Source organism: Carcharhinus amblyrhynchos, chromosome 7 (assembly GCF_965287045.1).
Source record: "Carcharhinus amblyrhynchos chromosome 7, sCarAmb.v2.hapA, whole genome shotgun sequence".
In the NCBI taxonomy this organism is placed as follows: domain Eukaryota; kingdom Metazoa; phylum Chordata; class Chondrichthyes; order Carcharhiniformes; family Carcharhinidae; genus Carcharhinus; species Carcharhinus amblyrhynchos.
In genome coordinates this window covers 21,784,055-21,797,339 of record NC_137330.1, presented here as the reverse complement: position 1 = coordinate 21,797,339, position 13,285 = coordinate 21,784,055, and the positions used below count along the sequence as shown (strand labels likewise).

At 41.1% G+C, this 13,285-nt stretch overlaps 1 protein-coding gene across 1 annotated transcript in view; it reads left to right on the top strand.

Annotated features, from left to right (window-relative positions):
- Positions 1–13,285, top strand: part of eloal (elongin A, like) — a 66,527-nt gene that overhangs the window by 41,040 nt on the left and 12,202 nt on the right. Inside the window, exons 7-8 of the mRNA XM_080193241.1 lie at positions 518–615; positions 12,221–12,401. Coding sequence (XP_080049367.1) covers positions 518–615; positions 12,221–12,401 — 279 coding nt within the window. The remainder of the gene's footprint in view (positions 1–517; positions 616–12,220; positions 12,402–13,285) is intronic.

Here is a 13,285-nt window from a genome sequence, read left to right as displayed (position 1 = left end):
CACTCATAATTCGGAGACCCAGGACAAAATCTGAGGAATCCAGATTTAATTCCCAGCACAGCAGTTGGTGAAATTTTGAATTTCATAAAAACCTGGAATTAAAAGTCTAATAATGACAGTGAAACCACTGATTGTTAAAACCCATCTGCTTCACTAATGTCTTTTAGGAAAGGAAATCTGCCATTCTTCTCTGGTTTGGATTAGGTGACTGCAGATCCACAGCAATGTGGTTGACTCTCAAATGCCCTCTGAAATGGATAGTAGTTAGGGATGGGCAATAAATGCTGGCTCAGCCAGTGACAGCCACAGCCCATAAATGAATACAAAGGAAACATTCCTAAACAATGAATTGTTGACACTGAAGATGTTGAAATGGTTACAATACTTGCAGATTTTTTTTGTGACTGAAGCAGTTACAGATAAACTTCACAGTCAAGTACTTGCACGTAACAAAAGTGTTGTTTAATCTCAACTTTTATTCTTTCTCTTTCCTGTCCGCCCACTCTCCCCACCCAAGCCATTCATGAAGTAGGTGGGGTGCCATTTGAAATTATTGAACCAGTTCTTGAACGATGTACTCCAGAACAACTCTTTCGAATTGAGGAATGTAACCTGGTAAGAAAGCTCACTATATGCGATCTCTATCCATAATGAATGGGTAAGCAGCAACTGAGAAGAACTTTTTCATAACTCCTTTAAATTTATACTTGCCTTAGGAACAATGTTCCATCTTTGTGTTGGATATAACCTGAATTTTTGCTTCATTTCTGGAGCTTGGAGTGTTAGCATTCAGAAAAATTTTATCCCGAGTTTAGTTTAGTCTTTTCCAAGTTCCTGCAATTGTTGAGTTTTAATCAAAAACATGATTTCTGGCTTCCACATTTTCACTCCTACCTTCATTTCAAATCAATCTACATTTGCACAACTCAAGTTCAGAAAAATAGTGAAGCAAAATGTTTGTCAAGATTTTTATTTATTGGATTAAATTTCTAACATCTGTTCTTGAAGTTGTGGACCATGACAAGTTCTTTTAATTTTACCTTTTGTTCCTCCATAATTTTTGCCTTAAGCTAACTTTGGTCTCCAAGATATTTTGTTCCTGTTTCAACTCTGACTTTTTTGGTCACGTTTACTCTTTTGTTCTTTGTTTCAGTTAAAATAAACAATTCTGCATATGATGCATTATCGTATTTGTATGACATTTCCTGATGTTCAGCCACCTTTTTTGACTTGAATTTCAGCACAGCTTACTAGCTAAAAAAATATGTTTTCAATTAACTTCAAGATTGTTTTCCTCCTGTTTTTAAATCTCACTTGTCTAGATTTCTGGATGATGAGTCTGGGGAATTGCGTGTAGATGGTTTGAGTCATGTTGAGATTAAAAAGGAGGGGGTGTTGGGATTCTTGAGAGACATTTAAGGTAGGTAAGTCCCCAGGGCCTGATGGGATATACCCCAGAATACTGAGAAAGGCGAGGGAGGAAATTGCTGGGGCCAAGAGAGAAATCTTTGTATCCTCATTGGCTACAGGGAAGGTATGATGTGGAGATGCCAGTGTTGGACTGGGGTAAGCACAGTAAGAAGTCTCTCAACACCAGGTTAAAGTCCAACAGGTTTATTTGGCAGCACTCACTTTCGGAACCTCAAGCTCCTTCTTCAGATGAGTGAGGACTCGTGTTCACAAAAAGGGCATGTAAAGACACAAACGCAATTTATAAGATAATGATTGGAACTCAACAACGCAGAATCGCCGAGCAGAAACAGCCAAGTTCCACACACATGAGGACATCCTCAACCGGGATCTTGGATTCATGTCAGACTGTCTGTAACCCCCCACGACTTGACTGAGCTTGCAAAATCTTACTAACTGTCCTGACTGGAGACAATACACATCTTCAACCTGTGCTTAACCCTCTCTACACTCTCATTGGCTGTACCTTTTTAAGACTTGATTACCTGTAAAGACTCATTCCAACCATTGTCTTGTAAATTAATTTTAGCTTTGTATGCCTTGTTTGTGAACACAAGTCCTCACTCACCTGAAGGAGCTTGAGGCTCCAGAAGCTAGTCATAGAGCATAGTGCTGCCAAATAAACCTGTTGGACTTTAACCTGATGTTGTGAGACTTCTTACTGTATGGGGAGGTACCAAAGGATTGGAGAATAGCCAATGTTGTTCCTTTGTTTAAGAGGGGAACAAGAATAATCCAGGTAATTAGAGGCTGGTGAGCCTTAAATCAATGGTAGGCAAATTATTGGAGAGGATTCTTTGAGACATGATTTATTCCCACGTGGAAATAAGTGGATGTATTAGTGAGAGGCAACATGGTTTTGTGAAGAGGAGGTCATGCCTCTCAAACTTGACTGAGTTTTTTGAGGAAGTGACAGATTGAGGGTAGAGCAGTGGATGTTGTCTACATGGACTTCAGTAAGGCCTTTGACAAGGTCCCTCATGGCAGACTGGTGCAGAAAGTGAGCTGGCAAGGTGGATAAAAAACTGGCTCGGTCAAAGAAGACAAAGGGTAGTAGTGGAAGGGTGTGTTTCTGAAGTGGTGTTCCTTAGGGGTCAGCGCTGGGACATTTGTCTGTAAATATGTAAACAATTGGGAGGAAAATATAACTTGATTAGTAAGTTTGCATTCGACACAAAGGTTGGTAGATTTGCGGATAGCAATGAGGACCATCAGAGGATACAGCAGGATATAGATCAGTTGGAGACCTGGGCGGAGAGATGGCAGATGGAGTTTAATCTGAACAGATGTGAGGTAATGTATTTGGAAAGCCTAATACAGATAGGAAACATACAGTAAATGGCAGAACCCTTAGGAGTAGGACCTGGATGTACAGGTACACAGGTCACTAGAAGTGGCAATGCAGGTGGAGAAGGTAATCAAGAAGGCATATGGCATGCTTGCCTTCATTGGCTGGGGCATTGAGTTTAAAAATTGGCAAGTCATGTTGCAGCTTTATAGAACCTTAGTTAGGCTGCACTTGGAATATAGTGTTCAATTCTGGTCGCCCCACTACCAGAAAGATATGGACGCTTTGGAGAGGGTACAGAAAAGATTTACCAGGATGTTGCCTGGTATGGAGGGCATTAGCTATTAGGAGAGGTTGGTTTGTTCTCATTTAGAATGACGGAGGTTGAGGGGCGACCTGATAGAAGTGTACAAGATTGAGAGGCATGGACAGAGTGGATAGTCAGAAGCTTTTTCTCAGGGTGGAAGAGCCAAATACTAGGGGGCATAGGTTTAAGGTGTGAGGGACAAGGTTTAAAGAAGATGTACAAGGCAGATTTTTTTTTTTTTACTGAGTGGTGGGTACCTGGAACTTGTTGCCAGGGGAGGTAGTGGAAGCGGTAGTGACTTTTTAAGGGGCGTCTTGACAAATACGTAAGTAGGATGGGAATAGAAGGAAATGGTCCCCAGAAGGGTAGGGGTTTTAGTTAAGTCGGGCAGCATGGTGCAGGCTTGGAGGGCCAAAGGGCCTGTTCCTGTGCTGTAATTTTCTTTGTTCTTTGTTCTGGATGAGTCAGCCATTTTTTTTCTAATATGTTTGAATAATGACCAGATCTTGGTGAATGGTTCATGTTCTTCTTATTTCAGAAGCTTTTAATAAAACTTGAAGTTTGTATTGATATTTTTAAAATGCTTTGTACCTTTTTTGGATTATTTTTAGATTTTACATTTGCATGCACATGCTTGGCCTTTATCTGCTCAACCTATTCTTGATAAGCAATGGCATTGTTTTCATTGCGTATTAGATGACACTTTTACATGTACGTTCTTAATACGAACTGGATAAGCTGCGTATCAAGCTTAATTTTCAGTCTTTGTTACTGACTTGTGAATGAGCAACATAGTGCAGAAGTGTATTTTAGTGTTTAAAATGGCAGTGAGGACCATAATTTAACAGAGTTTACTTAAAGAAATACACACGTCAGTGCATCTGAAGTTGGGTGATGGTGTGCTCAAATGCTCATGAGGTACCTCTAATCACTTGACTTTCTGAAATGTCATTACTTGACTGTTCTGCAGCTCGATCTCTACTTTGTATTCAGCTCCGTTGTTGGGCAGGATGCTGCAGGAAAGCAAAACTTGTTTTGTTGCCTATCCCACCTTCAGTAACTGTTTTGATTTATTATTGTCACATATTGTTTCTTGCGTGCTGTACAGACAAAGCACACCTTAATGGAGAAGGAAAGGAGCGAGTGCAGAATGTAGTGTTAGCCATAGCTAGGATGTAGCGAAAGATCAACTTAATATGAGGTAGGTCCATTCAGAAGTCTGATGACAGCAGGGAAGCTGTTCTTGAGTCAATTGGTACATGGCCTCAGAGTTTTGTATCCTTTTCCCAATAGAAAAAGGCGGAAGCGAGTATGTCCGGGATGTGGGGTCCTTTGCTGAAGCAGCGGGGAGTGTAGCCAAAGTCAATGGATGAGACACTAGTCAGTGTGATGGACTGGCCTTCGTTCATGACACTTCGTAGTTTCTTGCAACCTTGATCAGGTCAGGAGCCGTACCTAGCTGTGATACAACCAGAAAGGATGCTTCCTATAGTGCATCTGTTGAAGTTGGTGAGAGTTATAGTGGACATACCAAATTTTCTTAGCATTCTGAGAAATTAGAGGTGTTAGTGGGCTTTCTTAACTATAGCGCCAGCATGGAGAGACCAAGACAGGTTGTTAATTATCTGGCCACCTAGAAACATGAAGCTGTCCACCATTTCCACTTCATCTCCATTGATGTAGACATTGGGCATGTCCTCTCCTCCTACGTTTCCTGGAGTTGATGACTATTTCCTCCATTTTACTGACATTGAGGGAGAGATTATTGTCATAGTACCAATTCACCAGATTCTCCTATCTCTTTCCTGTCATTGTTTGAAATCTGGCCCACTGCAGTGGTTTCATCAGATTTGAAAATCAAGGGGAATTTGGCCACACAGTCAGAGGTGCATAAGGAGTATAGTAAAGGGCTGAGCACAGCCTTGTGAGGCGGCGGTGTTGAGGATAATCATGGAGCAGATACCATTGACTTTCTTTACTGTGAGTTAGGAAGTCTGGGATCCAGTTGCAGGGAGAGGAGCCAAACCCTTGGCTAGAAAGTTCGGAGATGAGTTTCATCAGAATAATGGTGTTGAAGATCAAGCTGTAGTCAATAAATAACAATCTGACGTGGGTGTCTTTGCTATCCAGATGTTGACCAAGCTGATAATTAAATGGTTACAAAATCTACATTCAATGATGAATTGCATTTCAAAAGATATTTGCATCCGCACTTCTACAATATTTACCAGTGGGCTTCTTACCTGTTAGATATGATTTGCTTTATATTAGAATTCTACACTAGATTAGAGCTAAGTCAACAGCAGGGAAACACGTTTCCAGCCCAATTTTTTTTTTTGTCTAGCATTTACACAAGTTTCTTCACTTACACTTGTCAGTATAATTTAATATATTCCTTCCTTCGTCATGCTTGGCTCAAGTCCCTTAAATGCAACAATGCTTTTCGCATCAACTACTCTCTGTTTTAGTGCATTCTATGTTCTTGCCACTCTTGGGTAAAATGGTTTCTTCTGATTCTTTGAATTATTTGTGACTAACTTCCACTTATGACCAGTGGAAGTGTTTCTTTTCCTGCGTTTACTATGTTGTGCCCCCTCATAATTTTAAAGATCTCTATTGGGTCATGCATTGCCTTCTCTCTCCTGGAAATTGCCTGCTTGTTCTACAAGTTTTTTTTGATGTATTGTATGTTGTCACATTCTGTTATCTACATCCACCACACTGTTGATCATAAGTTCTGAAAATATACATTCAATTCCCAAACCCATTTTGAGCCCAAGATGATCTTTGATCACATACATTCCATCCAATCATTTTGTGACTTATGAACACCAGAGGCCGTAGTGTTGATCCCTGTGAAACACCGCTTCCCACCTTTTTGCCAGTGTGTGGTATTGCCTACAAGCCCTGTTCAAGCACTTGTTGCAAGTCCAAACATTACTGAAAAGTAAGATATGCTGTCGAAGATTTACATCTTGCACTCATCAGGACAGATTCACAAGAATACCAATAGCAGAATGCACAGAAATTTATACTGCATGAGAAGAACGTACGAAATAAGAGTAGAAGTAGACCATTTGGGCCCTTGACCCTGCTGTGCCAATCAGCACGATGGCTGATCTGTTTGTGTTTTGAATGGCATATTCCCGATAGCCTTTGCTTTAAAGTTTATTTATGAGTCACAAGTAGACTTACATTCATACTGCAATGAAGTTACTGTGAAAATCTAACTGACTTTAACTGCTTCAATTGACCTGGTCCTGGTGTAGAACATAAGTACATAAGAACTAGGAGCAGGAGTTGGCCATCTGGCCCCTCGAGCCTGCTCTGCCATTCAATAAGATCATGGCTGATCTTTTCACGGATGCAGCTCCACTTACCCACCTGCTCACCATAACCCTTAATTGCTTTACTGTTCAAAAATTTATCTGTCCTTGCCTTTAAAAACATTTACTGAGATAGCCTCAGCCTCAGCCTCAACTGCTTCACTGGGTAGGAAATTCCACAGGTTCACAACCCTTTTGTGTGAAGAAGCTTCTCCTCAACTCAGTCCCAAATCTGCATCCCCTTTATTTTGAGGCCATGCCCTCTAGTTCTAGTTTCACACGCCAGTGGAAACAACTTCCCTACTTCTATCTTATCTATTCCCTTCATAATCTTATGTTCCTAGAAGATTGCTGATCATTCTTCTGAATTCCAACAAGTACAGCCCCAGTCTATTCAGTCTCTCCTCATAAGTCAACCCTCTCAACTCTTTGGAATCAACCTAGTGAATCTCCTCTGTGCCCCCTCCAGTGGCAGTACAGCCCTCCTCAAGTAAGGAGACCAAAACTGTACACAGTACTCCAGGTGTGGCCTCACCAGTATCTGTAGGGCTACAACTATCTGTAGGGCTACAACATAATCTTGCTGTTAGTTTTTGTTAGTTAACCAATCCTCTATTTATGCTAATACATAATACGTAATACTGTGCACCTTTTATCTTATGTAGCAGTCTTTGGTACGGCACCTTGTCAAATGCCTTCTGGAAATCTAGATACACCACATCCACAGGTTCCCCATTGTCCACTGCACGTGTAATGTTCTCGAAGAATTCCACCAAATTAGTCAAACGTGACCAGCCCCCATGCTGCGTCTTACCAATGGGATAATTTTATATTCGGATGTCTCGCTATCTTTTCCTTGATCGATTCAAGCATTTTCCCTACTACAGAAGTTAAGCTAACCGGCCTTACGTTACATGGCTTTTGTCTATCTCCTTTTTTTAAACAGTGGCGTCACATCCACTGTTTTCCAAACCGTGGAAACCACCCCAGAGTCCAGTGAATTTTGGTAAATTGCCACTAGTGCATTTGCTATTTCTCCCCTCATCTCTTTTAGTACCCTGGGATGCATTCCATCAAGACTAGGACACTTGCCCAATACTACCTCTTTCATGATAGTAGTTTCTAGGTTCTCACCTGCCATCGCCTTCCTGTCATCAATTTTTGGCAGATTATTTATGTCTTCCACTGACACAAAATACCTGTTCAATGCCTCAGCCATTTTCTCACTTCCAGTTATTGCATCCCCCTTCTGGTCCTCTAAAGGACCAATGTTTACTTTAGCCACTCTCTTTCATTTTATATATTTGTAGAAACTTTTGTTCTCTGTATTTTGCTATTTAGCTCTCAAGATGTTTCCCTGAGATGGGGTCATAGACGTTTACAGCATGGAAACAGGCCCTTCGGCCCAACTTGTCCATGCCACCTAGTTTTTAACCACCTAAGGTAGTCCCAATTGCACGCATTTGGCCCATATCCTTCTATACTCATCTTATAAATGTAACTGTCTGAATGCTTTTTAAAAGACACAATTGTACCCACCTCTATGACTGCCTCTGGCTGCTTATTCCAGACACTCACCATCCTCTGTGAAAAAACTGCCTCTGTGGACCCTTTTGTATCTCTGTACCCTCACCTTAAACCTATGCCCTCTAATTTTAGACTCCCCTATCTTTGGGGAAAGATGTTGACTAAAATAATGAGAGGCATAAAAAAAGTAGAGATAGACCTCTAGGAGGAGGCTCACCACTGAGGCTCCTACGCTCCTGGCAAAAAAAGTTCCAGCCTCTCCTTATAACTCAAACCATCAAGCCCTTGTAGCATCCTAATAACCTTGTCTGCACTCTTAGTTTAATAATATCCTTTCTGTAGTAGGGTGACTAGAGTTGTACACATGTCTTGTACAACTTGAACAAGACATCCCAACTCTTGTATTCGTTGTTCTGACCAATGAAACCAAGCATACCAAATGAATTCGCTGTTGCTCTGGCCTATATACTTGTGATGACCTCTCAATTTTCTTACACCACAATTGGTTTGAGATTGTCAACAATGGCAAATTCAAATATGATGGGCTTTTTAATAGCTGATTTTTTTTTTAAACCTGATAGGCTACCAAAAACGCAAAAGCTTGTTACCAAGACAACCCTGATGCTTGGTTCTTGAAACAAATGTTGTAACTTAGAGTTTCTGTGCGCTCTGCATCCAAGCACTAAACTCAAAGCTAGCTTTTAAAGGAATTATGCACGACTTTCTTTTTCCCTCTAGCAATTTTACAATTCTTTACAAACTCAACTTCACAACATTACCCAGGCCATTCTTTCTGTTACTTCTTCAACAAACAGCCTGCCTTTATTCCTTCTAATGTAATAAATGTCCTGACATTTAACACCAAATCAAGAGGTATCAGGTAACTAACGATAGCTTAAATGAGCATTAAGGAGCATTTTGGCGCCTCTGCCTCTCTGTCCTCCTTCAAGGGAGGAAATTTCAGAACTTACGGACCAGACAACTGAAGACATGGGTGTTATTGTGCCTGTGTTTGCGAGAGTTGAGAATTGGAGGAAGGCAGAGATCTTGGGAGGGTTTAGCACTGGAGGGTTCTCCTAAAATTAGGAGCAATTTGTAAATAGGATTGAGAATTTTAAAATTTGGGTTTTGCTAATAAGAGCTAACTGACTTGTGTTAGTGAGCATGGTGGTTGGGTGAATGGAATTTAGTGCGAGTCAGGATATAAGCAGCGCTTTTCAAGAATTTTCAAGAACTCAGTAAGTCAAGTTCATGGAAAATGGGAGGCCGGCCAGGTATAGTCAAGACTAGAGATATCAAAACCAAGGATCCAGGTTCCAGTAGCATTTGGATGAGATAGGATCAGAAATGTTATGAAATTGGAGGTAAGCAATTTTTATAATGGAGCAGGTATGTGGTTGGAAGCCTATCCCTGGTGGCGCAGTGGATAGTACTGCTGCCTCATTGTCAGGGGCCCAGGTTCAATTCCAGCCTTGGGTCACTGTCTGTGTGGAGTTTGCACATTCTCCTTGCGTCAGCATGGGTTTCCTCCAGATGCTCTGGTTTCTTCCCACACTCCAAAGATGTGCGGGTTAGGTTAATTGGCCTTGCTAAATTGCCCCTTAGTGTCAGGAGAAACAGCAGGATAAGTAAGTGAGGAGTGGGATTGTGATCAGTGGAGACTCTGGGCCAAATAGCCACCTATAAGGATTCTATCTCAATGTCAGGTAGGACTCCGAGATTTCAAATGGTCTGATTCAGCCTTTAAAGGTTGCCAGGGAGAAGAAAAAAGACAGTGTCTAGGGAACTGAGTTTGTGAAAGACTATAGCTTTGGTCTTCCCAACGTTAAGTTGATGGAAATGTTTGCCCATACCCAAGTACAAGATTATCAATCAGAATAATTAAATCCAAGACCATGAAAGGATTGAAGAATTCAATAAGGTTGGTCAAGCATTATCTTTTTGGAAATCCATAGCAACTTTTTAATGTGTTTTGAGTTCCTGGATATTTTGAATATATTTGAGTAGAGCTTCCATTATGTTTTCCTATCACCAATGATGAGCTAATTCGTAGTTTTCTGGTTTTGTTCTTTGAAGAAACTTAACACATCTTCATTTGAATTACCTTTTTGGTTTTGTATTTTTAACTTGCAAGGACAAAATGTTGAAGTGATAACATGGTATTTAATGCATTATTAAACACGGTGAATTACTAAGATTTTTTTTAAAGTGAAGCGGTATGTAACTGATTAACTAGGTACAAGGGCTGGTTCTTTTATTTTTGTTTTGAAATCTGAACAAACCTCTTGTGAAATCTTTTTAACCAGTAATTGAGTTAATTGCCCAAGAAAACATTCCCCAAAGGTGATGGGACAGAAAAGATAACTTTATATTGGATTAAAGTATACTTCATTTTATAATGTTTTCAAATGGATGAAGAGTATGTACACAAGGACAAAGGAGAGAGAATAGATTACACAGAAAACAAGAATGTAAGAACATAAGAAATAGGAGCAGGAGTAGGCCATCTAGCCCTTTGAGCCTGCCCCACCATTCAGATCATGGTTGATCTGAAGTGGGTCAGTTCCACTTTACTGCTTTCTCCCCATAACCCTTAATTCTCTTGTCTATCAGAAATCTATCTACCCGTGACTTAAATATATTCAACGAGGTAGCCTCCACCACTTCAATGGGCAGAGAATTCCAGAGATTCACCACCCTTTGAGTGAAGAAGCTCCCCCTCAACTGCACACCCCCCCCCCCTTATTTTGAGGCTGTGCCCTCTAGTTCTAAACAACAGTGGTGACAGCTTAAATTGGGCCCAAAATTGGTGAAAAATCACATGTGACTTAAAAATTTTATGTTAAAAGTATTATTGAATATCAGAAATAAAACTTGGCCCCACAGCTGAAACTGGGAGGAGAAACTGAACAATTCAAACCTATGATCTGGTAAATCTGACATCATAATCCTACAGGTGGCATGGTAGTCAGCATTGCTGCCTCACAGCACCAGGGACCCAAGTTCAATTCCAGCCTCGGGTGACTGTGTAGAGTTTGCCAGTCTGCTGCTCATGCACCGTACACAGAACCCATAATCACAATCAAAGGGCAGAAACTACAGGCAGTGGACCAGTTCACTTATCTTGGCAGCGCCCTCTCCCAAGCAGTGATCATTGATACAGAAGTTAACTACAGAATAGTAAAGGCAAGTTTTGCTTTTGGTAGACTGTGCTCCACTGTACGGGAATGTCAAGGGATCAGCCCAACAACAAAACTGAGGTTCTATAGTGCTGTGGTACTTGCTACCCTCCTGTATGCCTGTAAAACATGGACTGTATATCGAAGACATGCAAGACAGCTCCATCATTTCCACATGACTTATCTTTGCAGAAAATTACGCATCAGATGGCAAGACAAAGTGTCAGACACTGAAGTTCTCTCTAGAGCAAGTCTACCTTCAGTCCACACACTGCTGAGAGTGCAGACCCGGTGGGCAGGTCATGTCATCCATATGCCAGACGAGCACATACCCAAGCAGCTCCTTTTTGGGGAACTCTACACTGGAAGACGCTCGCATGGAGGACAGAAGAAATGTTACAAAGACACTCAAGGCCACCCTGAAGTCACTTGACATAGAAATGACCACCTGGGAAATGCTGGGACAAAACCTCCCTACCTGGTGCTGCCTCATCCACAAGGGCTGTTAAGCTTACGCAGCAAGGTGCATTGCTGAAGCACAACTTAAGCGCAAGCTGCCTAAGTCCAGAGCCACCAGCACAACAACTATAGTGTCTACACAAGTCTGTCCAATATGTGCCAGGACATTCCGTGCCGGAATTGGCCCGATTAGTCATCTTCGGACACATCGCATCCAGCCTCAAAATGACTAATGGTGACGATGATGGACGAACAACTCAACTCAGAGTTTGTATGTTCTCTCCAAGTCTGCATGGGTTTCCTTTTCGTTGCTCTGGTTTCCACGTTCCAAAGATGTGTGGGTTAGGGTGACTGGCCATGCAAAATTGCCCCTTAGCGTCAGGAGGACTGGCAGGGAAAATACATGGGGTTGTGTAGGCCTGGGTGGGAATGTTGTCGGTGTAGGCTCGATCGGCTGAATGGTCTCCTTCTGCACTGTAGGAATTCTATTCAATGGGTTCCCAAAAGATACAGAATCGTTCTTTCAAATCCTGTATTCAGTGTTTTAGTTTGAAGGATGAGCCTATATGATGAATATGCTTAACGTGTGAAACTGGAGTGTTGATATCTTATACCATCTTTTTAATAAGTTCTTGGGCACTTTTTTGCTTACCTTTTTAAATAGGGTTTTATTGAACAGACTGATCATTTATGGATGAAGCATTGTAAGAAGGATTTCAAAAGTGAGAAGCCTCAGGAGTATGAATCGTGGCGAGAGTTGTATCTGAGACTTTACGATGAAAGAGAACAGAAACTGAAAATGCTGACGCAAAGCATTAGTTCTGCACATGCTAATAAGCCCAAAGGTCAGTGTGGAAATTTTGCACTGGCAAGCTATTATGGTGTAGCACAAGGTTCAAATTTAAGTTTTGTATACTACTGGATCTGAAGTTGGAGGTCAAGGTACACTGCAACACTCTGAAGTTGGGTTCTTCATCGACAAAATAATTGTTAACTGGAAGTGAAGTTGCGTTAAATTTAGTATGGTGACAAAAATGAGTTTGTGTGACTGCTTGAAGAATTTCAAATATGACATTGTAATAAATCTTTTGTTAAGGTGTACGGAAAATTGGGAGAGGTTGAGGGAGGCTGTGCAACAGACAATCATTGACTTCATTTCACAGTGCATGCCAAATTTCAGGAGCTTTGAACTCTGCCCACAGCATTAGTCTTAACCATAAAAACAGGACATAAAAGAATTTCCTTCTGCATAGGCAATTTTGGGATTTTTATTTTTACACCTTTTTTGAATTTTTGTTCCCAATCAAAATTGAAACATCTCCTTGTAACAAATCCAATTAATTGTTACTAAAACCTTCTTTCCAGTAGCCAGGACAAAGTTATTTCAATAAGGTGCCGCACAAAAGATTAATACTGAACATAAGCACAATTTTTCACACAGAGGGTAGTGAGTGTCAGGAACAAGCCATCAGAGGTAGTAGTAGAAGTGGGTACAGTTTTGTCTTTTTTAAAAAGCATTTAGATGGTTACATGGGTATGGTGGGTATAGAAGGATACGGGTGAAATGCGGACAACTGGGATTAGCTTAGGGGTTTTAAAAAAAAGGGCGGCATGAACTTGTTGGGCCGAAGGGCCTGTTTCCGTGCTGTAAACATCTATGACTCTATAAGGGACCCTCTGGAATTGGGGTAAATATGGTTAGAGAATTGCTAAATGTACAGGAAATAGA